This window comes from Schistocerca gregaria, chromosome 6, assembly GCF_023897955.1.
Source record: "Schistocerca gregaria isolate iqSchGreg1 chromosome 6, iqSchGreg1.2, whole genome shotgun sequence".
Classification (NCBI taxonomy): Eukaryota; Metazoa; Arthropoda; class Insecta; order Orthoptera; family Acrididae; genus Schistocerca; species Schistocerca gregaria.
In genome coordinates, this window is record NC_064925.1 from 79,767,685 (window position 1) to 79,794,749 (window position 27,065).

The 27,065-nt window shown below is 39.2% G+C and overlaps 2 protein-coding genes across 2 annotated transcripts in view; one reads left to right on the plus strand and one right to left on the minus strand.

Moving 5' to 3' along the window:
- Positions 1–5,201: 5,201 nt before the first annotated feature.
- LOC126278400 (autophagy protein 12-like) lies at positions 5,202–25,721 on the minus strand. The gene is made up of 3 exons (XM_049978502.1): positions 25,583–25,721; positions 6,927–7,063; positions 5,202–6,727 (listed from the first exon to the last, which is right to left on the minus strand). The coding sequence occupies exons 1-3, from the start codon at positions 25,719–25,721 to the stop codon at positions 6,605–6,607; spliced, it is 399 nt and encodes a 132-aa protein (XP_049834459.1). The 3' UTR covers positions 5,202–6,604.
- Positions 25,722–26,014: 293 nt separating this feature from the next.
- The window catches only part of LOC126278396 (26S proteasome non-ATPase regulatory subunit 12), an 86,689-nt gene continuing 85,638 nt past the window's right edge, over positions 26,015–27,065 (plus strand). Inside the window, exons 1-4 of the mRNA XM_049978496.1 lie at positions 26,015–26,105; positions 26,209–26,397; positions 26,483–26,719; positions 26,812–26,952. Of these exons, the coding sequence (XP_049834453.1) occupies positions 26,233–26,397; positions 26,483–26,719; positions 26,812–26,952 (543 nt within the window). The 5' untranslated portion in view covers positions 26,015–26,105; positions 26,209–26,232. The remainder of the gene's footprint in view (positions 26,106–26,208; positions 26,398–26,482; positions 26,720–26,811; positions 26,953–27,065) is intronic.

The following is a 27,065-nucleotide window of genomic DNA, read 5'->3' on the forward strand; positions in this document are numbered from 1 at the left end:
CTGTAGGAGTTCTTTGTTGGTAGTGTCCAAGCGCCACCGCCTGAAGCAAACTCTCTCTCGTACCAAAGCTAGGCTGGCACATTTCTTGATTCTTCTGGCCGCTGCTGAGTCGATGTGACGCTTGACCTTAGCAAAATTCGGTACCACACATTCTTCTCAGCACTTCATAACAAAAACAAAAGAACTCAGTAGATGACTTCACAGATGACGCAACTTGTCAATCCTTTTCACATTGCAATACATCTCCTTCCCGTAGAGGTATGTGATGTGATTCTTCAGTTTCTGCAGGCATATTTTAGGATGAAAGAAATCTCGGGTGAACAGCCTGGTATGAGTGTGCATAGGACACAATATTTCGGCAATCGACCACATTGCCATCATCAGGAGCGCTGATGTACTGACCGGTGGTGGGATGGCGCCTCTATATATAGGGCAACACCCATCCCTCAGGCACTTCCTATGAGCCGTTGTGGTCCGCGCCCCGGGTGCAGTCCAGGTACAGCGTCCATGCTCCCGTTGTCTGGACGCTGCATCCTAGGTCTTCTCATTCAGGAGGGTCTGCCGACACCGCTCTCGTCATTTTCCCTCCTCCCTCAAAGTCAGTACACTCTGGGAAATATCCTTTTTCTTCTTAATCCAAGTGATCGCGGGTTTCCATGCCTTGCTAAGGATGTAACTGCTGTCACGATTTAGTTGTGGCTCCCTTACTCTGATCTCTACGGCTTCTTTGATGACACAGTCCCAGTATTTGGAAGTCTTTGTAAGGACTTTGGTTTGGTCATAATCCATGTTGTGGAGTTCCGACAGGCAATGCTCACTGATTGCCAGCTTACTGGGCTGTAGCAGTCTAGTGTGCCGTTGATGTTCTCGGCATCGGTCCTCAATGATACGAATGGTCTACCCTATGTGTACACTACCGCATTGGCAAGGTATCTGATAAACCCCTGATTTATGTAGACCGAGGTTGTTCTGTGGCCCCAAAGTGCCATCAGCTCATCTTCTAATCAAAACATCTATGAAAGCGAGCATCCCATCCGTTTCGATCTCCATGGTTAACTTAATATTCTCATGTCTGGAGTTGAGACATGTGAGGAAGTCTGCCAGTGTATCTCTTCCATGTGGCCAGATAACAAAGGTATCATCCACATATCTAAAGAAACAGGAGGTATTAGATGTGCTGATTCAAGAGCTTCCTCCTCGAAATGTTCCACGTACATATTTGCGACAACGGGTGAGAGTGAACACCCCATGGCTACTCCTTCTGTCTGCTCGTAGTATTCACCGTCAAATAAGAAGTAAGTTGATGTCACAACATGTCTGAAAAGGTTCGTGGTGTCTTTGTCAAATTTCTGGGTGATGAGTTCCAAGGATTCTTGTAACGGAACTTAAAAGAATAGAGATACCACGTCGAAGCTCACCAGTATGTCAGATTCCTTAAGCGCAAGGTAGTTGATGCATACCGGCAAACAAGCAGGATGCTAGAAACACTTAAGATGCAAGTTGTGATTTAACTATGCTTAGCAAAAGTTGCTATTACATTTTGTCGGTGATCTTGTTACTTAGGTGAAATCTGCACCCCCTTTATTTTACTAGGGTTGGGACGGCATGTCCATTGTTTGTAACAGGGAGAATCAAAAACTCTGCAAGCATGTGGAAGTCTCACATATATGTATGTGGGTGTCTATCACCTGACTGTTGCAAGAAAAGCAAAGAAGGACTTAGAAATGGAAAAGGTGGAGGAGATTAGTGCTTTAATGTCCCATTGACGACGAGGTCATTAGAGACAGAATAGAAGCTCAGATTAGGGAAGGATGGAACAGGATAATGTCTGGGCACTTTTGAAGGAGCCATCCTGGCATTTGCCTTACATGAGTTACCAAAATTACGGAAAACTTGAACTGGGATCGCCAGACGCAGGTTTGTACCATTGTCCTCCCATATGTGAGTCCAGATCTAAAAAAGCCAATATATACTGAATAGTGTTAAGACAGACAGAGTCGCAGACTACACGCATCCAGCACACTGTGCACATGTGAAGTTTTGGCAACAATTTTTGATATGATAGTGACTTGTTGGTTGTGTACAACTTCAACAAAATGGGAACCAACACTGACCTATGTGGCAGTCCATTATTTGTCTTATACAGTTTACTCAGAGATTTTTTTTACAGTGGTTTCAACAAATGAGTTTCAAATATTCTCTCCAGTAATTTCATCAACTTAGAAATGGGAATGAACTGTCCCAGCTTAAACAGCAGTCTGTTATGGGAATGGATTGTCCCAGCTTAAACAGTAGTCTTAAGCATACAGTGGTGTTATGTAAAGAACAGACTGTTGCTCACCATACAGAGGAGATGTTGGTTCACAGACAGGCACAACAGAAAGACTGGTATACGTTTAAGCTTTCGGCTGAAAGGCCGTCTTCTAAAGTAGAAAACATGTAAACGTTCACACAAGCACAACTCACACACACAAGGCCACTGTCTCTGGTCACTAAGGTGATTGTGTGTGTGTGTGTGTGTGTGTGTGTGTGTGTGTGTGTGTGTGTTGAGCTCGTGTGAATGTGTGTGCTTTTTATTTCAGAAGTCCTTTTGGCCAAATTCTTAAATGTACTGCAGTTTTTTGTTGTACCTGTGTGTGTGTCTCATTTCTTCTGTATGGTGAATAGCAATTTATCATTTACATAGCATTCTTGCTATTCCATCCTGGAATTTACATTGTTTGATCTAACGATCCAGAAGTATAGGCTGCAGTTAAATCAACGAAAGTGACAAGTTTTCTGGCCTGTTTGGAAGGCTACTTCAGTCAATGAAGTTAGTGCTAAGACCAACGCACAACAAATGCAGTTTGATCTAAATAAAGCTTTCTCTGGGTACTATGCTGTCAATAATAGTATATATTCTGTTGTAACTTAATTTTTTAATAGGCTATAGCGTAAAATGAGTAATGCAATGAGACAAGTTCCTAGGTGGAGTACACCTGTTCCAGCCTGACAAAATTTGGGGAGCTATGAACACTGTATTGGTAAACAGCTTTGTTATCCATTGTTTGGCTGGATGATGATAAAGGGAAAAAATGAGATATTTTGGGACAACAGAAAGGGTAAATAATCATAATTCTGGCCCTAATGTATCAACATTTTCATGTGCTAACAATTTTCATTTTTTGTCATTTTTGATTTACAGTTTTAGCGAAGCCATACCTCCTTTTAACAGTTGCCCAAACCTCATACTTCCATACATTTACCAATCAAAAATCGAATGACACTTTTGTGGCACAATTTTGCGCTTAAATATGATGTAGTATTGATTTTTAAATATGGCTTGCTTGCAACACTACTTAATACTGTACTGAAATGTTTCCAAGAAACTACACACCAGTTACAGTAATAAGATCAATACCACTGACAATAAGTACTTTCTAATATCATTTTCTCCACTTCTAATGACAACGTTATCCACCATAAACACTAAGAGGTATGTATATACACCACTCTAATAATACTTTATATATGACACCTAACAGGACGATCTGTTGCAGCAAATAAAATAAGACTACAATGGGTAGACATATTAAATGAAAGATATTGGGAGAAGAGAGAATATTGCAAAAGGTGTTGTAGATTACATACATTAGCAGAGATGTTCCAGGAGGAAGAAGAAGAAGAAGAAGAAGAACACTCCTTAACCCCTTAGCTTACAACGTCATATGAGAGACGTAGCGTGCCGACCTGGCCAGACATCACCCAGACATATCAGAGACGTGTTACGTTTTCCGCACCGAACAAGTGCAAGTCGTGTGAGAGACATCGTCGGTCAGCCGCACCAAATGTAAACAGAACATCTCTGACACATAGCGGAACTGATTCGAGTGCACGCAGCATACACTAAGTGTTCTTTGCCGCATTTGAACCTGCCGACATTACAAAAATACTTTCACAATGTTCCCGAAGTGTAGCAAACGCGTTCACGAGCAGAGGGAGACAACAATGATTTTGCAGGATATTTTGACAGCGGCAGTGACAGTGGTAGCAACGTTTTACCTCCTGTATGAAAATGGTGTAAACGGCTGGTGATTGAAGACGATACTGAAGAAGAGGAGCAAACCTACCAGCAACAATCAGATTCATGTATGTGGCAAAAGGAAGACAATGAACCAACAATCTGGACTTATACGGAAATTCCCGGAATATAGGGCACAGCTTTACAGCACGTGAGTACATGCATAAGAGAATTATGTATTTTCTATGTCATAACTGAGACAAATAGATATGCACAAGACGTACTCAACAATGAGCAGAAGAGACAAAAAATAGACCAAAAGTGGTCTCCTATCGGCTGTAATGAAATAAAAATATACATTGCGCTATGTATAATCATGGCTGAAGTAAGGAAACCGTCGATTCAGATGTATTTGTCTAGGAAGGCCATAATAGAAACGCCAATATTTAGGAAGACAATGCCATTCAGGAGATTTCTGCACATCAGTAGATTTCTGCATCTAGCGAATAACAGTTTAGCCAACAACACAGATAAGTTGTACAAACTAAGGCCAGTCATAGATATGTTCAATAAAAATTTAAGGAAGTGTACAGAATGCAAGAGAATATTGCCACTGATGAATCATTAATGAAATTTAAGGGGCGCTTTATCCTACAAACAATTTTGTATTAAAATTTATAGATTGTGTGAGTCAAGTTCAGGATACTGCTATGATTTTAAGAGACACACGGGTGGAGACAAACGTGAGGCTAGTGGTAGTGCCTCAAAGTGTAGTTCTCGAACTATCACAGTCGGTATTACACAAAGGGCATAACTGATATTTAGGTAACTGGTTTTCTTCACCGAAACTGTTCAAAACTGTCCTCACCAATAAAACTAATGTGACTGGAACTGTGTGCTGAAACAGAACAAAATATGGCCACAGACGTCCTGAAGGCAAAATTGAAGAAGGAAGAATATACAGTGAGGAGTTGTAATAGAATATTGGCACTAAAATGGAAAGATAAACGAGAGGTCTACATGCTTTCCACAAAACATTCAACAGCAGAAATGATTGCCACAGACACACCTCGCCGCAATGTGCCATGGAAACCAAAATGTGTCATCGAATACAATAGAGGCATGACTGGAATTGATCGCAAAGATCAGATGCTCGCATGTTTCCCTGTGATGAGAAAATGTATGAAAGGATACCGCAAGATATTCTTTTACCTATTTGATGTTGCTTTATTTAACACATACATTTTGTATTACAAAATACATTGCAGCAAATGACAGAGCTATGCAGAATATATGATTCATTGCACAATCACTGCTGGAAACTACACCTTCACAAAGGTGCAAACATGTAACTCTTTTGTATCAGTTGTTAATAAATAGTTGCCACTATTTAAGTTCCAACCCTCATACAATGAACTGAAGGTGATGAGAAGTCATGCTAAAATTAGAATAAATTCTAGAACCAAAATGGAACTTAACCCAGAAATTTTTAATTTGTAATTTTAACACTACCCACAGGGCCTAACGCAACTCATCAGGTTTACACTGGATTTCAAGATCGAGAGTAGTGGAATTACAATACTAGAAATCTGTAAAAGTTTGTGCTACACTCTAACATTGTTAGTGGCCAAAATAAATAAAACAGAAGCTACAAACAGGCTACTAGTTCTTTGCTTCAGATCTCACTTAACTGCAAGTGAATCAAGCAGTACCTGACACTGGTGTCTGGTATACCAGACAAGAGTACAAGAGTATCATACAAAATGAACACTTGCTTGGACAACATCGTCATCTGTTTTTAGATAATAATGTTAGGAACAGAATACCTACCTAAGAGAGCAAACAACTGAAAACTAATTTGGTTTTAAATAAGAGAAGAAATTTATTTCCATTAAATGTCAAGTTTTGAGTCTCCTTTCATTTCCCTCAGCCTCCATTACCAACAGTAGCAAGAACTGAAAATGCCACATAACAATACACACTTCAAACCATTTCATCAGATCAAAAATTTACAGGACAGTAAACTACCAGTTTCTTAATATTTTATATTTATTTTTCATTCAATCCATTATCAAAGATTATAAAAACTACTACATTTATTTTACACAGGACAGATTTATAACTGAATGACATCATGAGTAAATATGAACAGGCGAGTCAATTAATAAAACAAAACAGTGCTCTATGCACCGTAAAGAAAAATATCACAGACATGAAAACTACGAACCTCACATAATGATCATTTTTACATTCAATAAATATAAACATACATATATTTACAAGGGAACTGTACAGCAGAAATTTGGTTTACTTATTCCTGCAATACCCTATATGTCCGATCTTAACAGATAACCTATGTTGGAAAATTTATTGACAAGCAATGCAACAAATTATACATTTTAATAAATGTCTAGCATGCCTTGGGATGATATGCACATAAAAAATCTTGGGAGGAACTGCAAACCACCCACTTTTGGAATACAATAAAATGGACCTTTGTGGCAGTGGCCTGCTAGTATCGGAATGTGTGTCAGCAACACACCATACCTTGGCCTGAGAGACCTTTAACCAAAGCTGAAATAAAGTTACTATTTATGCAGAGTGTCAACCCCAAGCCTGACTTTTGCAGTAATGTATGACTAACTTTCCATCAATTCCATAACATTCATAAAGATTTCCCACTGTATTATCAGGTGCAGGTGCAAAAGCTTGGTTTACATACAGGAACTGTAAAGAAAGAAATGAAATTAATATAATACAAATAGTAAAACAATAAATTTTGATGTTCTAAAAAGAATCTGAACCATATTTTGAAAAACAGAAATAACTGAAGAATTTCAACAGACAAGGACACACAAGACAAATTACTATATGACAAATTTTATGAAGATCAATCTCAAATGTAAATGCTGATGTTCAGACTTACTAAAGATTCCGACTTCTCAAGTCTCAAATGCTTTTTAAAAAATTCTGTTATCCATCCAATTTTTTTATCTGGTTCAACAGCCCATCTTTTCCGTTTTAGAATTGGGGCATTTCCAGTTGCCTTCATCAGAATATCAACTATAACAAAAAGTAAATGAACTGTTACAACTTGGGAAGAAATGTCTGTAGCAAGTTCACAAATATCAATCAAGGATGTAAAACATTTTAACGAGTTTCAATATGTTTAACCTAATACAGAAAATCGTCATAAAAATATCAAGAGAAAATTACATTACTTATGCATAATCCACACATTTTGATCTAACAATGCAGGAACAGATAAGACTGCTACTTACAGTAAAGATAACATGCTAACTTGCAGACACGTGCAATTAAAAGAACTTAAACATAAGCCTTAGGCCACAGCCTTCAACAGAAAAAGAGAAACACAAACCATTCATTCACACAAGCAAGCATACCACACGCACACATGACCACCAACTCCAGCAGCATATTTTGATCTGACAGACATTAAATATCATACATAGCACAACTCAAAATCACAAAGAAACATCCATATCTTTATTTACTCTTTTTATCTTGTTATTCGTCTTTGAAAATACTGTTGGATATATAAAAAATCTACTTAGCAAGCGACAGCACGAGAAGGCACATTTACAACTTATGGAAATGTGTAAACTTTCAGAGACAGTAACTTCCTCTTCTGGCAGAAGGTCTGAAGGGAAAGTAAGAGAGATGAGGGAAAAGGATGCAAGGTTTAGGAAGTGGGGGGGGGGGGGGGGGGGATTTACAGTAAAGTTATCAGAACACAGGTCTAGGAAAACTTACGGCTCAGGATGAAAAGGAACAACTGACTGTTGGGGACTGCACCAGACGAGATTTGAAAACCCAAGAGCTTAAAGATGGAAGATTGGAAGTAAGCAAGACATAGATTATTTACAAAGCATTGTGCAAGAGTTAATAAGAGCCGTGAGTGCTTTATATGTGGCAGACAGGTGCAAAAGCCTTAAATGCACTATATGTGGCAGACAGGTGTGGTTGGGATGGAAACAAAAAAAATAGACTGGTCAGAAAATAAAACACATAGAAAACCAAAACGAAGAGAAGAAAAGAAAAGGAATAGTTGCTGGAAAGAAATGCTGAAACCAAACAATTAATGTAAATTTGGAGCACATGAAGGGAGAGAACCAAGCACATATTTTAACCGCAGTTCCCTCCTGTGGAGTTCTGAGAGACTGGTGTCAAGGTGGTAAATCTAGTGGCTTATATGGTGAAACAAGCATTAATGTCATGACTGTCATGTTGCAGAGCATGCCCTGCAACAGGATATTGTGTTGCCAGTATATGCCCTCTGTTTTATCTTCATTTGCTCATTTATCCTAAATTGATAACTTGGTGAAAGTCATAACAATGTAGAAGTCTGAACAATGTTTACCTAACAGCAGGTATATGGCATGATCATTTCACAGGTAGCTTTCCCTTTCGTAGTAGATTTTTTGCCAATTACAGAACTGGTATAGATGGTGGTAGGAGAGTGCATAGGTAAGTCTTACATCAGGGATGGTAACAAGGGTAGGAGCCATAGGATATGGAAATGGGTGCAAAAAGAGCATAGTACCTGATGAGGATACTGCAGCGATTTGGGAGAGGTGAAGGGGGGGCTTATGAAAATTAATTTAAGTGTGGCGGGCAAAATTTCAGACAGAGTGAACCACATTTCAGGGCATGATTTTAAGAAGTCATAGTCCTGTTGAAGCAGCTGATAACACATGCAAGACCACAACAGTACTTATTATTTGTTTGGAGGAATCAGTAGTAGCAGCATTGGATGTAATGGTCCAGAAAATCTGCTTTTGAACTAGGTTATCAGGTTTTCAAGTCCCATCTGGTGCAATCACAAACAGTTAGGCTCCCCTCACCTGGGGTTCAGGATTTGTTTTTTAACTCTCCCCATTTCCTAAACATTAACAGTCCTTCTTCCTCATCCTTCTTCATTTCCCTTCAACACTCCCGCAAGGAGGAGCTGTTAGTTTCAAAGCTTGCACCTTCCCATATCTGTTTCCTCCTGCTACCACTTGGTGAGTAAACTTTTTGTCCATCCAATTATATTATATTTTCAAAAATTCATTATTTTCATTATTATTCCTTCTGTTATCTTTAGCTGGAGTGTTCTATACTATCAAAGAATTCTACTTTGAACTATTAGAGAATTTGTCACAATATTAAATACCACATACAAGCTTCAACAATCAATATCTTTCCACATTCTTTGAATATCAATGAAAGGCAAGTACATCTCCCAATTTATATTTCACATCTTGCAGCTTTCAACTTTTAACCAGCAATTCCAAATAATTTTACTGCACTGTGGAAATTTAGTATGCAATACCAAGTATGGGAAAATCTGAACTAATAATTAAATATCAAATAAAAAAACTCTGTTTGTAATTAATACAAATATTTAACCATTATATTTTTCTGCAGTTTCTTTTCAGGTTAAAAGGGTGCTACTGTTTGCTTGCTTGCCTTTTTTTTTAAGGGACCAAACTGCAAAGTCATTAGTCCTTTCATTCTATATGTATCAAACCAGAAACAAACCTCAGGGGAAGGATACAAAAGGCAAATCCTGGTAAGCCCAGGGGAGTTACTCTGCCCAAAGTGTGGTTGGAGGACCCTAAGACATGGTATGGAGTGGAAGTCATACCCTCTGCATTTGACCAGCACCACCTCCGCACTCTGTTACCCCTCAGAAAATGAGCAGCACAGAGAAGATGCTAAAATTTTAGGAATAACAAAACATTAAAAACAAAAACTATAAGGAACATAAAAAGTTGGGAAGGGTAAGAGCCAGTCCAGACCACTGAGCAATGGCCACTGTAGGTCACGTGGGCGAGAGCAGATGGTCAATGAGGCCAACCTCACAGAGACAAGTAGAAATTGCCAACCTCACAGAGACAAGTAGAAATTGCCGTCACTAGTAAAAAATAAAACCAGGTCAGTCACATCAGCCGCTAGCACCAGAGGGAGCATGTTAGGAAGTTTATGGAGACTTGTACGTGAATAACTGTCAAAAAAATCTATTTTTTAATTTTTGTCTTAAAAGTTTCTCTGTAGTTTTTTGAATGAGACAAAGTTTACTTCCAGGAAACTGGACAACAGAAATTATGAAAGTTAGAGGAATTATAAGTGGCTGCACACACCACGACAACCCCAAGGCACACAGCCAGCTCTGTTAAAAATAAAGTTTTGCTCTCATTTGTTTCATTTTTTTTAGTCCATTAAGTTGGCTAATCTGCAAAAGCTTTATAGTTTCTTATCTTTTGTTTATACAGGGAGTTTAGTTATTGCCTGCTGTTGTTTTGGCGCGAATATTTTGTTTACATCAAAGTAATTGTGTGCCAGAGTTTCTTATTCCAGCTGAAAACAATGGGAAGAATTAAGAAGTTTGGTTTATTCAAAGTAAATTTTATGGAAGTCGGTTCACCAAATGGATTAACTCTGCTAATTCTGAAATACAACTTCAACTACTGTGCTCTCATGGACTTACCTCCCCCTACAATGTTTCACAGGTACAATAAAATTATTCTACAGACTTTAGAAGAAGTAACAAATGATAGCATGAAAAATGCTGTTCAGGAAACTATAGACATGAATGACAGCAATACATGTATGTCTGCAGCCCTGGATGCACCCTAGCAATGAAGAGGCCATAGTTCCCTAAATGGTGTAGTGACATCTACCTTCTTGGACAATAGTAAAGTCATTGATGTGGAATGTATTACCAAGTACTGTCATAGCTGTGCCAGTGAAACTGAAAATCATAAATATTTGATTAATTTTAGTGGTTATGGTGGAGGGGTGGAATCTGAAGGTATCATGAAGATATTTCACACGTCAGTGCAGAAATATGGTGCGAAGTATACATCTTACCCAGAAGATGGAGACTCAAAAGTTTGTGAATCTGAACCTTATGCCGACACAAAACCTAAAGAAAGTGGAATGTGTTGGGCATGTCCAGAAAAGGTTTGGTACAAGATTGAGGAACTTTATGAGGAAGAAATTAGATGATAGTAAGTGCATTATTGGACATGATCAGTTTACAGACAAAGAAAAGACAGGTTGCAGTATTATTATGGAAAAGCCATAAGACAAAATTAAAATGACCTTGAGGGAATGAAAAATGCAGTATGGGTTACCTTCTTTCATAAATCCTCCGCAGATGACAAACCATGTCATGTACTCTGCCCACCTGGCAGTGATTTATGGTGTGGCTACCTGAGAGCTGTTACTCAAGGTGAGACCTACAACCATAAATATTTTTTTGCCACTTGGTATAAAACCTATGTATAGGGATCTTAGTGACAATATTATCAGAGAAATGTTTACATGGTAGGACTCAGAATTCAAATGAAAGATTCACCAACTGTACATGGGAATTGATACCAAAAACTGCTCTAGTAGGACTAGATACTCTGAAAATAAATGTGCTAGATGCTGGTCTATGTTTCAATGAGGGTGCAGTGTCAAGGCTTAATGCTATGGAACTGATGGGAGTGCATGGTGGACTAAAGAGCTCAAATAGCCATTGACTGTAGGAAACTCTTCAAAGCAGAAAAAACAATGTTGAAAGCTACCAAAGAAGCAACATAAGAAGTAGTTTCAAAAAGAGAAGGGAGGAAGAACAACACAGGAAACAAGTTGAATATGGACCTGGGATGCATCATTGCCATGCAAGTTTAATAGGAAAAGCAAGTTTTAACTTTAACTTCCCAAAAGTTAAATTATTTCATGTTCTGGTACACTTTGGCTAAACACTATTAAAGATAGAGAGCTGCAATTTTATATACTGTCTTCAAACATGCTTAACTAAAAAGTGGACTGCTCTTGTGACTTAACTGTGAAAATAAAATGCTTTTTTTGAAGAAAAACCCTGAATTCATTTCCAAAATTTTTGATAATCATATTTAAAACATTTTTGTACCACAATTTATGACAGCACCATCTTTTCAATAGTCTGCTTTAAAGATAATAATGTATGGAACTTACAGGAAAATATAAACATTCTACTTTGTTTGTATTTTGAGTAATGTGTAAGTATGATCCACATAAATAATTAGCATGATTTATTTCACTTGCAACATAAAAATACAATCAAAAAAGTGTGAGAGTTAAAGCTGTGGTTCATACATGAACATGTTCCCAAAAAGGTGTCTTAAAAGATGGTAAGCATTATATGGGGTTACAAATCTTACTCTTTGAGTTACACTGTTTAGAAAACTGACAACTTTTTTCAAGGTTTCCCCTGGTATTCATACACTAGTTACCATAAGTTATCATCCCACAGCAGCCAACTTTGGACAGTCTAGTAACACGAAAGCCACTGCCAGCCAGGCACCAAACTGGCAGAAAGATGGGTCTTCACAATGGAGAATGTGGCCATAGGCAGCCAAGTATGGCCAATGTGTTGCCGACACAGGACTGTAGACTCCCTGTGAGAAGTGCGAAAGGAAAATTGCCACATGGTTGCGGTCTCATTTATTGCCCTCAGCTTGTTTGGGAGTCCAGAGCAGACCATTCTGAGTTCCAGACTTCCAACAGTTGACATCACAGAGTAAATTGAAAAAATAGTTCTGGGATTCCCATTTCCAAAATCAGGATCTCAGTAGCCAACTTTGCTAACTGGTCAGCATGACTAGAGGTTCCAACAAAAGACGACTGGCCATCCAGCTTTATGGAGGTCAGGAAGAAGACCCAGGATAGTCGTGGCTAAAGGGTGATGAGGGTAGGGTGGGGGCGGATCTCAGTACTTGGAAAAAGGACACAGTAGTTTGGATGCTTCGGAGATCTGCAAACATGTATAACATAATTGAGTAACTTGTTGGTGTCTGATCCACAATGGAGGGACCCCAGTCACCACGAGTAGGCTGCTCATGGAGCTAGTTCAATAGGCTCCTGTTGCAAATCAAATCCCACATTAGGTCCGGTGACCACTATGTTGAGGCCAATACCGAACCATATGCCAGACTCCCATAATCAAGATGGCATGTCCAGCTGGTGTCACTGTGGCAATGAGGTGTATTAAAGTGGAGCTAGCACATGTACTTAAGTTTGCAAAAGTGGGGAAGACACATCATTGGGCATTGAAGACCACTCCCAAAAAGCACCAAGTCTCCACCAGTTTGACTAATTGGTCGTCAACATAAAGTTCTGCTTTTGGAGGAACAGTTCAACATAAAATGAAGTGCATGACACGAGTCTTGGCAGCTGAAAACTAAATGCAGTGGGTGAGGGCCTATGACTGTTCCTTTTGAATGGTATCCTGCAGTCGGTGTCGAGCAACAGCCACACTACAGAGGAGCAATAACAAAAGCAAAAATAATAAGCATACAAGGAGGGTGATACGGAGGACCTGACAACTGCTTTTATACCACTGATGCGTACTAGAAAGAGAGGGACAGTCAATAACAAGCCCTGATGGACCACATTTTTTTTCGATATGGGGGATAGTATGGAAAGCACCAACTCGAACCCGGAAAGTACAGCACGAAAGAAGTTCTGGACAAAAATATGAAGTGTAAGGTAACAAGCACGTGGTGTTGCCATGAGGTGTCATAAGCCTTTTGTAGGCTGGAGAAGACAGCAATAACCTGTTGACATCAGTCAAAAGCTGTCCAGATGGCTGAATCCAGGTAAACCAAGTTATCAACAGTGAAACGGCCTTGATGAAAACCAGCCTGGGATGGAGGTAGAAGGTCCGAAGAGTAAATAAGCCAACACAGCCATCAGCTCACCATGCGTTCTAGCAACTTACAGAAAACACTGGTGAGACTAACTAGATGATAGCTGACCATCTCTAAAGGGTACTCAATTGGTTTCAGTACCAAGATGACGATGCTTTCTCCCTATTGAGACATGAACTCAGCCTCACTCCAGATACCGTTGATGATGGTAAGGAGATGCCGTTGACAGTCCACACACAGTTGTTTGAGCATTTGGTTGTGGATGCAGTCAGGCGCTGGGGTTTTATCATGGTAAAGGGATAGGGCACTGAAGAATTCCCACTCATGGAATGAAGCATTATGTGGCTCTAGGTGGCGAGTAGTGACAGAAAAGTGCATTCACCCCATCTACAGTTTGTGGGCACAAAACATTCATTAATAGTTCTCAGATGCAGAGACTCGAGCATAACACAGAGTACAACACTTGGTGTGACAGCATCAGAGCCAGTGAAGACAGCACCATTCAATGAAATGCCAGGTACATCTGCAGGGGACTGGTACCTGATCTTCACTCAAACCTGCGAAGGAGAGATACGTGGTCCAATGGTTGAAATGTACCATTACCAACATGCTTGCTTGTGTCGTTTTGTTAGGTAAAACCATTGATGGAACCTGTTTACAGTACTGGAGAGCCTGCCTGCAATCTCTAATGGACCAGGCAGTTACCAAGGTACTGTCTTCTGACAGAAGGGTCCTGAAGCAAAGTGGATCGGTATGTAAGCTACCAATAAAATGGCTGCTGTTGTACTGTGGACAGCTGCATCAATACTTTCATGTAATGGGGAGCTAAGGACAACAGTGGAAGTGAAAGATTCCTCGTCGGCACCATTGAGAGCCCATCTGGGAGGGCTCCCAGGGGAGTGATACTGAGGGAGGGACAAGAAGAGCAGCAAGTGGTCACCACTAGACAGACTATTGTGGACTCTCCAGTGGATGGATGGGAGAAGACCAGTGCTACAAACAGAAATATCAATGGACAAGTAAGTTCCATGTGCCACACTGAAGTGAGTGGGGACACCAGTATTGAAGAGGAAGAGGTCAAGATCTGCCAGTAAGTTTACAATACCCTTACCGCAGCCAGTGATTGTGGTTCCAACCTATAAAGGGTTATGTGCATTAAAGTCATCCAAGATTAGGAAAGGTGGAGGGAGGTAAGGGACCAATGCAAACAATACGTTCTGCGATACTTCATCATTGGAAGGGAGATAAACATTATGGACAGTAAAATCCTGAGATGCTCTTACTCAAACAGCTGCAGCCTCCAAAGTTGTATCAAGAGGCACATGTTCGCTACATAAAACAGAGACCTGAACAAAAGTGTAAACTCCACCCAACATCCTATCATAGTCTGTGTGATTCTTAAAATATCCCTACTGGCCAGCCAAGAAAGGCAGGGGTACACATTGCTGGAAACCAAATTTCCTGAACGGCAGAGCATAAAATAGGAGAATTGCTTAACAAATGTCATAGTTCAGCCAGGTGGTGGAAAAAACCGCAACAGTTCCACTGGAGAATCATGCTGCTGGTATACTTTGAGGGTGAGAAGAGACCAAGGAGGTAGGTTTTGCCCCATGGTCACCATTTGCTACCAGTTGAGAGGTTCTGGTATCAACACACACAGGTTCTGAGACACATTACGCTGTGCGACTGGTAGCCTCAGAGGCCACAGGGACCTACGCCTCAACCACAGAAACTTAACATGTGGGACTGGGTAGTGTCAGGACCATTGGAGCAGAGTGAAGGCATTACTGCTGCCAAGATAAGACTCAAGGAGGCCCAAGCCCACTACAGCATTTCATGTTCATATGCCGACTAGCTCTACCGATAACAAAGAGTTTGATAAAATATACAATGAGATAAAAGAAACTATTCTGATAGTTAAGGAAGATGAAAAGTTAATAGTAATAGGAGATTGGAATTAGATTGTAGAAAAATAAAGAGAAGGAAACGAAGGTGATTGTGGACTGGGGCAAAGGAATGAAAGAGGAAGCCACCTGGTAGAATTATGTACAGAGCACAATTTAATCACCGCTAACACTTGGTTTAACAATCATGAAAGAAGGTTGTACACATGGAAGAGACCTGGAGACACTGGAAGGTTTCAGACTGATTATGTAATGGTGCAACAGAGCTTCTGGAACTAGAATCTAAATTGTAAGATATTTCCAGGGGCAGATAGGGGCTCTGATCACAATTCACTGGTTATGAACTGCAGAGTAAAATAAAGAAAGTGTAAAAAGGTAGGAAATTAAGGGAGTGGGACCTAGATACATGGAAAGAACCAGAGGTTGTTGAAGGGTTCCAGATGCGGCATTGACAAGGACAGTGCAAAGGAATACAGTAGATGACAAAAGGGTAGCTCTGAGAGATGAAATAGAGAAGGCAGAAGAGGATCAAAGAGGTAAAAAGAAAAGGGTTAGTAGGAATCCTTGGATAACACAGGAGATATTTAACTTACGTCTACATCTACGTTTACATTCCACAAGCCACCCAACGGCGTGTGGCGGAGGGCACTTTACGTGCCACTGTCATTACCTCCCTTTTCTGTTCCAGTCGCGTATGGTTCGTGGGAAGAACGACTGTCTGAAAGCCTCCGTGCGCACTTCAATCTCTCTAATTTTACATTCGTGATCTCCTTGGGAGGTGTAAGTAGGGGGAAGCAATATATTCGATACCTCATCCAGAAACGCACCCTCTCGAAACCTGACGAGCAAGCTACACCGCGATGCAGAGCGCCTCTCTTGCAGTCTGCCACTTGAGTTTACTAAACATCTCTGTAACACTATCACGGTTACGAAATAACCCTGTGACGAAACGCGTCGCTCTTCTTTAGATCTTCTCTATCTCCTCCGTCAACCGGATCTGGTACGGATCCCACACTGATGAGCAATACTCAAGTATAGGTCAAACGAGTGTTTCGTAAGCTACCTCCTCTGTTGGTGGACTAGATTTTGTAAGGACTCTCCCAATGAATCTCAACCTGGTACCCACCTTACCAACAATTAATTTTATATGATCATTCCACTTCAAATTGTTCCGCACGCATACTCCCAGATATTTTACAGAAGTAACTGCTCCCAGTGTTTGTTTCGCTATCATATAATCAAACAATAAAGGATCCTTCTTTCTATGTATTCACAATACATTACATTTGTCCATGTTAAGGGTCAGTTGCCACTCCCTGCACCAACTGCCTATCCGCTGCATAACTTAACTGATGAAAAGAGAAAATATAGAAATGTAGTAAATGAAACAGGCAAAAGAGAAAAGAAGCATCTAAAAACTGAAATCGACAAGAAGTGCAAAGCAGCTACACAGCAATGGCTACAGGACAAGGACAAATCTAAGGACTTTGAAGCATATATCACTAGAAGGAGAGGTAGATGCTGCCTACAGAAAAGTTAGAGAGATATTTGGAGAAAAGAGAAGCAGCTGTATGAATATCACGAATATTTGTATGCAGTGTAGACATGTTTGGAAGTGAAACATGGACGATAAACATTTTAGACAAAAAGAGAACAGTAGCTTTTGATATGAGTTGCTACAGAAGAATGCTGAAGATTAGATGAGTAGATCGTATAACTAATGAGGAGTTACTGAATAGAATTGAGGAGAAAAGAAATTTGCAGCACAACTTAACTAGTATAAGGGATCAGTTGTTAGGACATATTCTGAGACGTCAAGGGATCACCAATTTAGTACTGGAGGGAAGTGAGGAGGCTAAAAATGCTAAGGGAGACCAAGAGTTGAATATTGTAAGCAGATTCAGAAGCATGTAGGTTGCAGTACTTATTCAGAGATGAAGTGGCTTACACAGTATGGAGCAGTGTGGGGAGCTGCATCAAACCAGTCTCCAGACTGCATACCACAGCAACAAATTGCTTTTTCATTTGGAGTGTTTATACACAAATTATGCATTACTTGGGACTGTGCGGCAATCAAGAAAGAGCACATCATATTTTACACAAGATTCAACTTAATGCAAGATGAGTGCTGATCTTTCTAAGGTGACCAAACAAAAATTTAAAAATTCATTTTCCACCATTTTTACACCGTTTTAAAAAGCATCTAATTGATTTTGTGCAACAAAATATTACTGTGAATGAGACATGAATCAAGTATTTCATGCCAGAAATGTCACAACAATCACAGCAGTAGTTACAAGTCAAAGTCAATTTCATCCACTTGCAATGTCATGGCTAGTGTCAAATGAGATTTGAACAGGATACTGCTAACTCTTTACCTCACAAAAGGCAAAAAATTAGCTGCTAAATACTATGCATATTATCTAGTATGGGGTTGGCCAAGAATTGAGGTCGTGCACAATGTCCTGGCATGAGTTCCATAGCACTCAGCCAGGCTGGCACGTTCCCCCCACTGTCACGCCACAATGCCTGAGTGCGAGGAGGGGGAAACTACAAAGATGCCATCATTAAATGGCAATGCAGTCACACTTTGTGAAATTTGGTTTTATATTTCACATTTCTCAACATAGGTTTCAAATAAATAAATTTCAGTATTATTTAATTATTTTTGGCAAGCTGAAATACATAATTTTTATCTGGTACAAACATTCAGCATGCGGGCAGACACAGACAGCTTCACAGATTTTCACACTCAAGTTGTCACAGAATTGCCTCTTCTTTAGTTTCATAATAAAAAAAAAAAGTCTTTCACACACATATGTTGGGTTGAAATTTACAATAGCACCACTTAAGCAACCTCATTATTAAGGTGCTCAAATTCTAAAGCAATGTAGCTGTACTGGACAGTTTCAACATTAAAGAGATCTGTCTTTAAAAAGGGACTTAACTTGCAGACCAATCAATTACATCTGCACATGCACAGGGACACTTAACTGAAATGACAAACTGTCTTGCAAACAGCTCTAAGACAAATGTTTGGCTGACAGTGTCCTCAAAATGTTTCGGAAACTATCCTTACAATATCTTAGAGGCAACAATGAATTCCCAAAACATCGTTTTTTCTTTAACACCTGTGAGCTTAGGGAACTGAACTGTGTGACAGAATGTGTCCTTTCTAAAACGTGATTATCCTTTTAAGTGCACTCCCATCAAATCAGAATAAAATTATTTCCTACCTGCAATGTCTTACTGTGGACACTGTGCAGTCCAAGTCCACTTAAAATGTGAGGTCTGTAATTCATTCCGCATGTCCTAATTTTCATTCCTGTACCCCTCTTTCCTTCACAAGTTCAACAATAGTTCCATGCCTACCCCTTGACTTAAGCAACGTAATTTGCAGTAGCATTTAAAGTCTCCATACTCTTCATTCAATTGCACTGAAAGCTGTTGCAACTGACATCAGAAAGCACCAACTACTTTTTACGTGCTCCTGCAAATTTAGCACAAAGTTCTTCTTGATGTCCAGTACAACGAGATCCATCTGTTGATTGCTGTAATTTTTTGCTCTTCTATCATTGCCAACTAGGCTAAATCTTTAAATTCTTTCTGCATGGTACTGTAATGTCGTTTCATAGCAAATGTGTGGTACTCGTCACTTATGCGAATGCTTAATATATGAAACAATTCTCATCCCTCCCTTCTGTCAATTCCAACCAGTTTTAAAGGCTTGTGATGACAGATCACTAAACTGCCTCTTTTCGTGCAAGCAGCCACAGACCTGTGAACTTGTTTTATACCATGAACAAATCGAGAAGGGTAAACAATGCTGACACCATGATTCTGCTGTCTGAAAAATGCCACACAGCAATACCCTCTGATGTGTCGCATTGTACTAGGTATTCCGAGGATGCCCTAGCAAAGTGAAGACAGGTCGGGCCTTAATCGACTCGCTGCCAGCATACACCGCATGCATGAAGTTTGGCGTGGCATGGCCGGCCCTGATCTAGACCAACAAGATAAATTATTTGTGAGAATAGGTGGAGACTGTAAAAGAAAAAGAAAATTGGGTCAATGCATGTGCTCACAATGGTGATATGACAACGGAAAAACCGAAGGATAAGCACCAATTGTTGGTTGGTTGGTTGACTGATTGGATGAGGAAGGGACCGAACTAGGCCTATTACATCATCAGTCCCTTTTTCCTTGAACACAGGACTACATGATAATACATCAGGGATGACCTACAGTGCAAAACTCAGGGGAAAAAAGACCCCAAGGTCAATGAAGGCTAGATAAGGGGGAAAAAAAGAAGAAAGGGAGACATAAGAAGAAACGCAAAAACTCCAGAAAGCAAAGTGCAATGAAGGGACATGTAAGCATCATCAACCCCCACCACCACTTGCCAGATGTAACCCAATCAGAAATTGCCTAGGGAAGACTAGCAATACGAGTGTTACAATCAGACACATTATTTACAAATGCTGTGGGCGATGCTGAACCGTATGCCACACTCCCATAATCAGGGTGGGATTTATCAGGGCTTTGTAAAGCTGCAGAAGAGTAGCGCAATCTGCACTCCAGCTGGTGTTATTTATTTTATTTTATTTTATTTACACGTCAAGTTCTGTAGGACCAAATTGAGCAACCAATCTCCAAGGTCATAGAATGTGTCAGTACATGAACTTACAACATAAAAGAAATAACAGATAAAAATAAATGTTCATGAACCTGCAATAAAATCAGTCCATAAGTTTAAGCAAACACTATCAGCTATACAATGAGAATCAGGTTAATTTTTCAAGGAACTACTCGACAGAATAGAAGGAGTGACCCATGAGGAAACTTGTCTTTTCAATTTGAAAGTGCATGGATTACTGCTAAGATTTTTGAATTCGAGTGGCAGCTTATTGAAAATGGATGCAGCAGTATACTGCACACCTTTTTGCACAAGAGTTAAGGAAGTCCGATCCAAATGGAGGCTTGATTTCTGCCGAGTATTAACCAAGTGAAAGCTGCTTATTCTTGGAAATAAACTAATATTGGTAACAAGAAACGACAATAAGGAATATACATATTGAGAGGCCAATGTCAAAATACCCAGGCTCGTGAACAGAGGTCGACAAGAGGTTCGTGAACTCACACCACTTATTGCCCGAACCGCCCGTTTCTGAGCCAAAAATATCCTTCTAGAATGGGAAGAGTTACCCCAAAACATAATACCATACGACATAAGTGAATGAAAATAAGCAAAGTAGATTAATTTACGTGTCGAAGTATCACTCACTTTCGATACCATTCGAATAGTGAAAATGGCAGTATTAAAGTCTTTGAACAAGATCCTGAACGTGGGCTTTCCACGACAGCTTACTATCTATCTGAACACCTTGGAATTTGAACTGCTCAGTTTCACCAATCATATGCCCGTTCTGTGAGATTAAAACATCATGTTTTGTTGAATTGTGTGTTAGAAACTGTAAAAACTGAGTCTTACTGTGATTTAACGTTAGTTTATTTTCTACAAGCCATGAACTGAGGTCATGTACTGCACTACTTGAAACCGAGTCAATGTTGCACACAACATCCTTTACTACCAAGCTAGTGTCATCAGCAAACAGAAATATTTTAGAGTTACCCACCATACTGGAGGGCATATCATTTATATAAATAAGGAACAGTAGCGGCTCCAACACTGATCCCTGGGGCACCCCCCACTTGACTGTACCCCACTCAGATCCCACATCACAGCCGTTATCAACATTGTGAATAATGACCTTTCGCTGCCTGTTGCTAAAGTTAGAGGTGAACCAATTGAGTGCTACTCCCCTTATTCCGTAATGGTGCAACTTATGGAGCAATGTTGTGAGATCAACACAGTCAAATGCCTTTGTTAAATCAAAAAATACGCCAAGGGTTCGAAACCTTTTGTTTAGCCCATCCAGTACCTCACAGAGAAAAGAGAATATAGCATTTTCAGATGTCAAACAACTTCTAAAGCCGAACTGTACATTTGATAGCAAATCATGTGATATAAAATGATCAATTAACCTTACATACACAGCCTTTTCGATAACTTTTGCAAACACTGGTGGCATAGAAATAGGTCTAAAATTATCTACATTCTCCCTCTCTCCCTTTTTATAAAGTGGCTTTACTACTGAGTACTTTAATCGCTCAGGAAACTGACCATTCCTAAAGGAAAAATTACAAATATGGCTAAATACAGGGCTAACATGTGCAGCACAGTACTTTAATATTCTACTAGACACTCCATCGTAACCATGAGAGTCCTTAGTCGTCAGTGATTTAATTATTGACTCAATCTCCCTCTTGTCTGAATCACAGAGGAGTATTTCAGACGTCAATCTCGGAAAGGCATTTGCTAAGAAATTTATATGATTTCCTGTAGAAACTAAATTTTTATTTAATTCACCAGCAATGCTCAGAAAATGGTTGTTAAATACTGTACATATATCTGATTTATCAGTAACAGAAATATTATTACTGCGAACTGACTTTATATCATCAACCTTGTGCTGCTGACCAAACACTTCCTTCACAAATGACCATATGGCTTTAATTTTATCCTGTGAATTAACTATTCTATTTGCATACCACATACTTTTTGCCTTGCAAATAACATTTTTAAGCACCTTACAATACTGTTTGTAATGGGCTACTGTAGCTTGATTGTGACTACTTCTAACATTTTGATATAATTCCCGCTTTGTTCTATATGATATCCTTATCCCACTAGTCAGCCAACCAGGCTGTCCATTACTGCTAGTACCCCGTTTAGAATGTTCTAATGGAAAGCAACTCTCAAAGAGCATGAGAAATGTGTTATGGAAAGCATTGCATTTATCATCTATATTATCGGCGCTATAAACATCTTGCCACTCTTGTTCCTTGACAAGTTTTGAAAAACTCGTCTATTGCTGTTGGATTAACTTTCCTACGTAGTTTGTAATTAAATACAACATTGGTTTGAGTACAAAGACCTTTTAGTGTTAAAATTTGTGCATCATGGTCTGAAAGGCCATTCACCATTTTACTAACAGAATGCCCATCTAGTAATGAAGAATGAATAAAAATATTGCCTATGACTGTGCTACTGTTCCCCTGCACCCTAGTTGGAAAAAATACAGTTTTGCATCAGATCAAATGAATTTAGGAGATCTACCAACATCCTTTTACTTACACAATCATGTACAAAATTAATATTGAAGTCACCACATATAACTATTTTCTGGTACTTCCTACAATGTGAATCAAGAACCCTCTCTAACTTAAGCAAAAATACTCTGAAGTCGGAGTTAGGGGACCTATAAACAACAGCAATTAGAAGTTTAATTTCACTAAATTCAACTAATGCTGCACAACTTTCAAATATCTGTTCAGTGCAGTGTCGTGATACGTCTATGGACTCAAATGAAATACTGTTTTTTTTTTTTTTTATGTACAAAGCCACTCCCCCACCCCGCAAGAAACTCCTCGAGAAACAGCCAGCTAATCTGTAGCCTGGTAAAGGAAGCCTCTGAATTATCAAATTATTTAAGTGGTGTGCTGATATACCAATAATTTCAGAGTTAACATCTATTAGCAGTTGAGTAGCTTTATCTCTAATACCTCTTATATTTTGATGAAATATCTTAATGCCTTCTCTACATGGAAGCATTACATCCTCTGGTAGTGAGCGCTTAGTTAGAGGCACTTCCTTTAAGCAGGTATACCTATCAGCTGACTTCAGTCTAAAAAAAGTGCAGCTCTAACACCAACTACTACAGGAATTTTTCCATTAGTGATACCACTACCACCACCCACTACACTGTCACCTATAAGCTTAGCCAGCCTCCCCTTCCCGTACCTATTGAGGTGCAGGCCATGACTAGTGAAACCCCATCCACTGATAGACCCAACTGGCACCACTGAGATGTGATCCATGCCCTCCGCCATCAGTGCCCTCCCCGGCCACACATAAATGCGCCTAACAGCCACATTAAGGTGAGACTGATCATGACGCTGTGGCAGCTAAGTATATTCAGGTACAGAAAGGACGATAATGTTATAAGCATGGTAGAAGAGTTTTAAGTATTGAATTATATTGTTTATATTTGAATTTGTTTATGAAACAGTTCTTAGCGTAATTTTTATGTCTGCATACATCAACGCATACAAAAAAATATTAATGTCTCTCATTATTGCTTGCACATATTTTCTGTTATTTCACTGAGGCTGCCTTTTTCATTTACAGTAACCGAATACAGATACAACACATTTGTGCACACAAACTGTCTCTTGTCATTCTTTACACTGAAGACCTTTAACAGTGAATTACAACATATGAATTAAGAAAATGATTGGATCTGTTTTCAGCTCTCAACTGTTTACAGTTCTGACCTACAGGTCAACCAAAATATTTTAGTAAGATTTTTCATAGATACATGTTGGTTTTTATTTCCCAATTCCCTACAGTGTTGAATGTGGAAGGTATGCCTAATTGGCATTTTCATTTTATTCTTTTTCAGTAAATAAAATGAGTTAGGATAATTTTCTTTGCACCTAAGATTGCTTCCTGGTATGTAAACATTTAAGTTAAATCATGCTGAGATTCGATTGTCTACATACAATTCTTCCTCCCCTCCAGGTATGTGAACATTTTAGTAACATGAAGTTGAGAGAGTCGATTGTCTACGTGTAATTCTTGCTCCCCTCCCCCAAGTCACTTGGGACCTATGGAATGTATATTAGCATGTTTGCTTTTCATTGTAATAGTTATTTTGTAGTTTTATCTTGACATACCCAGGAGGATCTCCTCATTATGCATTAATTGGAACGAAAAGTATGCTACATCTAATCTAAGTGGACAGTTCAGTTACCCAGTACGTTACTTGAATCAAAAAGATTATTGTACATATGATAACTGCATTGCCAAATTACCTTTCTTTGACATCTATTTCCCACCAAAAATATGCATGGCGTAAAGTTTTGTTACAGACATCACTCAGTACCACACCTCACGACAGTTGTTACAGTTGCACACTTAACTTCAAGCTTCCGAACTAGCCTACTGAAATTTGGAAAGAAAAGTTACTCACAATTTTGTTCTATATGCTTGCAATTATTTGTGGGGAAATAAAATTCTAATTTGCTTGCAGTTATTATAACCATTCCATTTTGAATTCATTTATTAACAAAGTGCCTTTGGTGTATTTGATGCAGAAGACATTTTATTTCTAAAGAACAATTACATACCAATTGCAGAAAATAGGGAAGGCAAGAAATCTGATGTTGATTTTTTCTCTTTTGTTAGATTTGCTGCTAAGTTAAGTTTGACAGTAGGCCCTACTGTTAAGCAAAGTAAACTCTGGCTTCGAAGGAATAACTGATAAAAACGCGAAAGTGCGTCATACTGTGTATCCATCTAAATAACTTTTGACTTTTATCCGTGTTTCTGTTTGTACAGAATGTTTAATTTCCAAATTCAGTTAAACAAATGAGCAAAGCCAGAAATTTTCGACTTTTTAAGTAGTGACATGCCCACTGTATGCAGACAGTCATACAATGAAAACTGACGTGTTTCTTCACTGTTTGATTACCTCAGTAGCTTAGCATCGAATATGACAAGCACTACGATGAAACTTACAAAACCCAGGTACTGAAAAGACTTTCCCCGCAATGCTGAAAAACAACAAATAAACAAACGGAATTTGATAGCATTGCAGAATATATGAACACTCTTGTTTGTTTACGTGCTTAGATGGGTGTCACATCGCAGTAGAGCAGTTGTCTGAGCTTATTTGTATCAAATATTAGAAGTCTCTTAGCACTGCCTACAGTAAGCTCTACACAATTGTGTGTTATGGTCCCGCTGCACGTTATTATATGGATGTATTTCAGTGTTCGAAAAAGTTCTGATTTGTGCTATATTACGAAGACATAGGCCTAATTGTAGGAAATGCAATTTACCGGGTCCAATGACATTTTGAACTCACTTTTATGTTTACTTGTTGGCTGCTGAGATGCTTCTGCAGTTGCATCTGTATGTGATTCCAATGACGTTTCAGATGCAACGCTGAGAGGTCTGCTCCCTTCAGGTTGTTCACTTTTGGCCACCTCTTGATTTTCCGACATTTTGCTTGCTACAACGTCTGCATCTTATGAATCAAACACATACTGCTACCACAATAACAACTGTATCGTTCCCGATAATATTCGCCATTACTAACGAAGTCGCAACGGAGCTGGAATCAAATTTAACTTCTGGTATTAAGTGTCTCATTTACCATTTAAATTCCACAAAAAACAGTAAATAGCATTTATTAACTTGAAAGAAGCATCGCAATACTGAATGTGATCCAGAGTAGTTTTTCGTGAAATATACATTGACTTCCGGTTTGAAAAACGCTGACAAGTAAATTTGATCAACTATGCTATTGTAAGCAAACCGTGAGCTCGAGAAGGGGATTTGCTGCATCCGAGTAAAATATTGTTGAAGGAAGAATACTTCACTTTTGTGTAAGTGGTAAACTCACAAGAAAGACATCTCGCTGTGGCTTATTGGAAACGTGTGCATTGTTAAGCTGGTGATAAGTTCTACTGTCTTGATTTTGCTTTGCAGTAAACTACCGACTGAATTTTGAGAATGGCAGACGAAATTGCTACAGATGCTGGGCGTGTTGTGAAAATGGAAGTTGACTGTACAGGGGTTTGTGATGAAAAGATTCCAGAATGTGAGAAATTGGCCAAGGAGGGGAAACTAAGCGAAGCGTTAGAGGCACTACTAGCTCTCGAGAAGCAAACAAGAACGGTAAACTACTGAATTGACCACTTCATAGTGAGTACACATTAAATTGTACAGTAAAACCTATTCTAATAGTGATTTAATGTTTCAGAGTTCAGATATGGTTTCAACTGGTCGAGTCCTAGTTGCCATTGTAAGACTGTGTTTTGAAGCAGGTCAGTGGAATACACTGAATGAACATATAGCTCTTCTTGCTAAACGCCGAAGTCAGCTCAAGCAAGCAGTGACAAAAATGGTGCAAGAATGCTGCGAGTACGTTGAGAAAACGCCTAACAAGGAAATAAAAACGAAACTTATTGATACTTTAAGAAGTGTTACAGAAGGAAAGGTCCTAAAAATATTTGCATTGCTCTGTTTTCTTAAGAGTGTTTTTCTGTAAGATTTATTTAAAATAATTGTTGTTAATTACACCTGTTTTAGATATACGTGGAAGTTGAGCGAGCTAGGTTAACACATAAACTGGCGAAAATGAAAGAGGAGGAGGGTAACATAGTTGAAGCTGCAAACATAATCCAGGAACTCCAAGTTGAGACTTATGGTTCCATGGAAAAAAGGGAGAAGGTAAAGTACTGTTTCTTTCTAATATTAATGTACTATTTTATTTTGTCAACCAATCCATTTTTGGGCTGTGTGTTGATAGCTCCCATACCATGCAGTAGGCCTGTCAATGTCAG

Bases quoted from the DNA above. Each gene is read 5' to 3' on its own strand.
- LOC126278400 (XM_049978502.1), bottom strand. From the start codon at position 25,721: ATGTCGGAAAATCAAGAGGTGGCCAAAAGTGAACAACCTGAAGGGAGC. The intron at 7,064-25,582 runs GTGAGTTCAAAA...TTTTTGTTATAG, and splicing joins GCCAACAAGTAAACATAAAA to TTGATATTCTGATGAAGGCA. The intron at 6,728-6,926 runs GTAAGTCTGAAC...CTTTCTTTACAG, and splicing joins TTGAGAAGTCGGAATCTTTA to TTCCTGTATGTAAACCAAGC.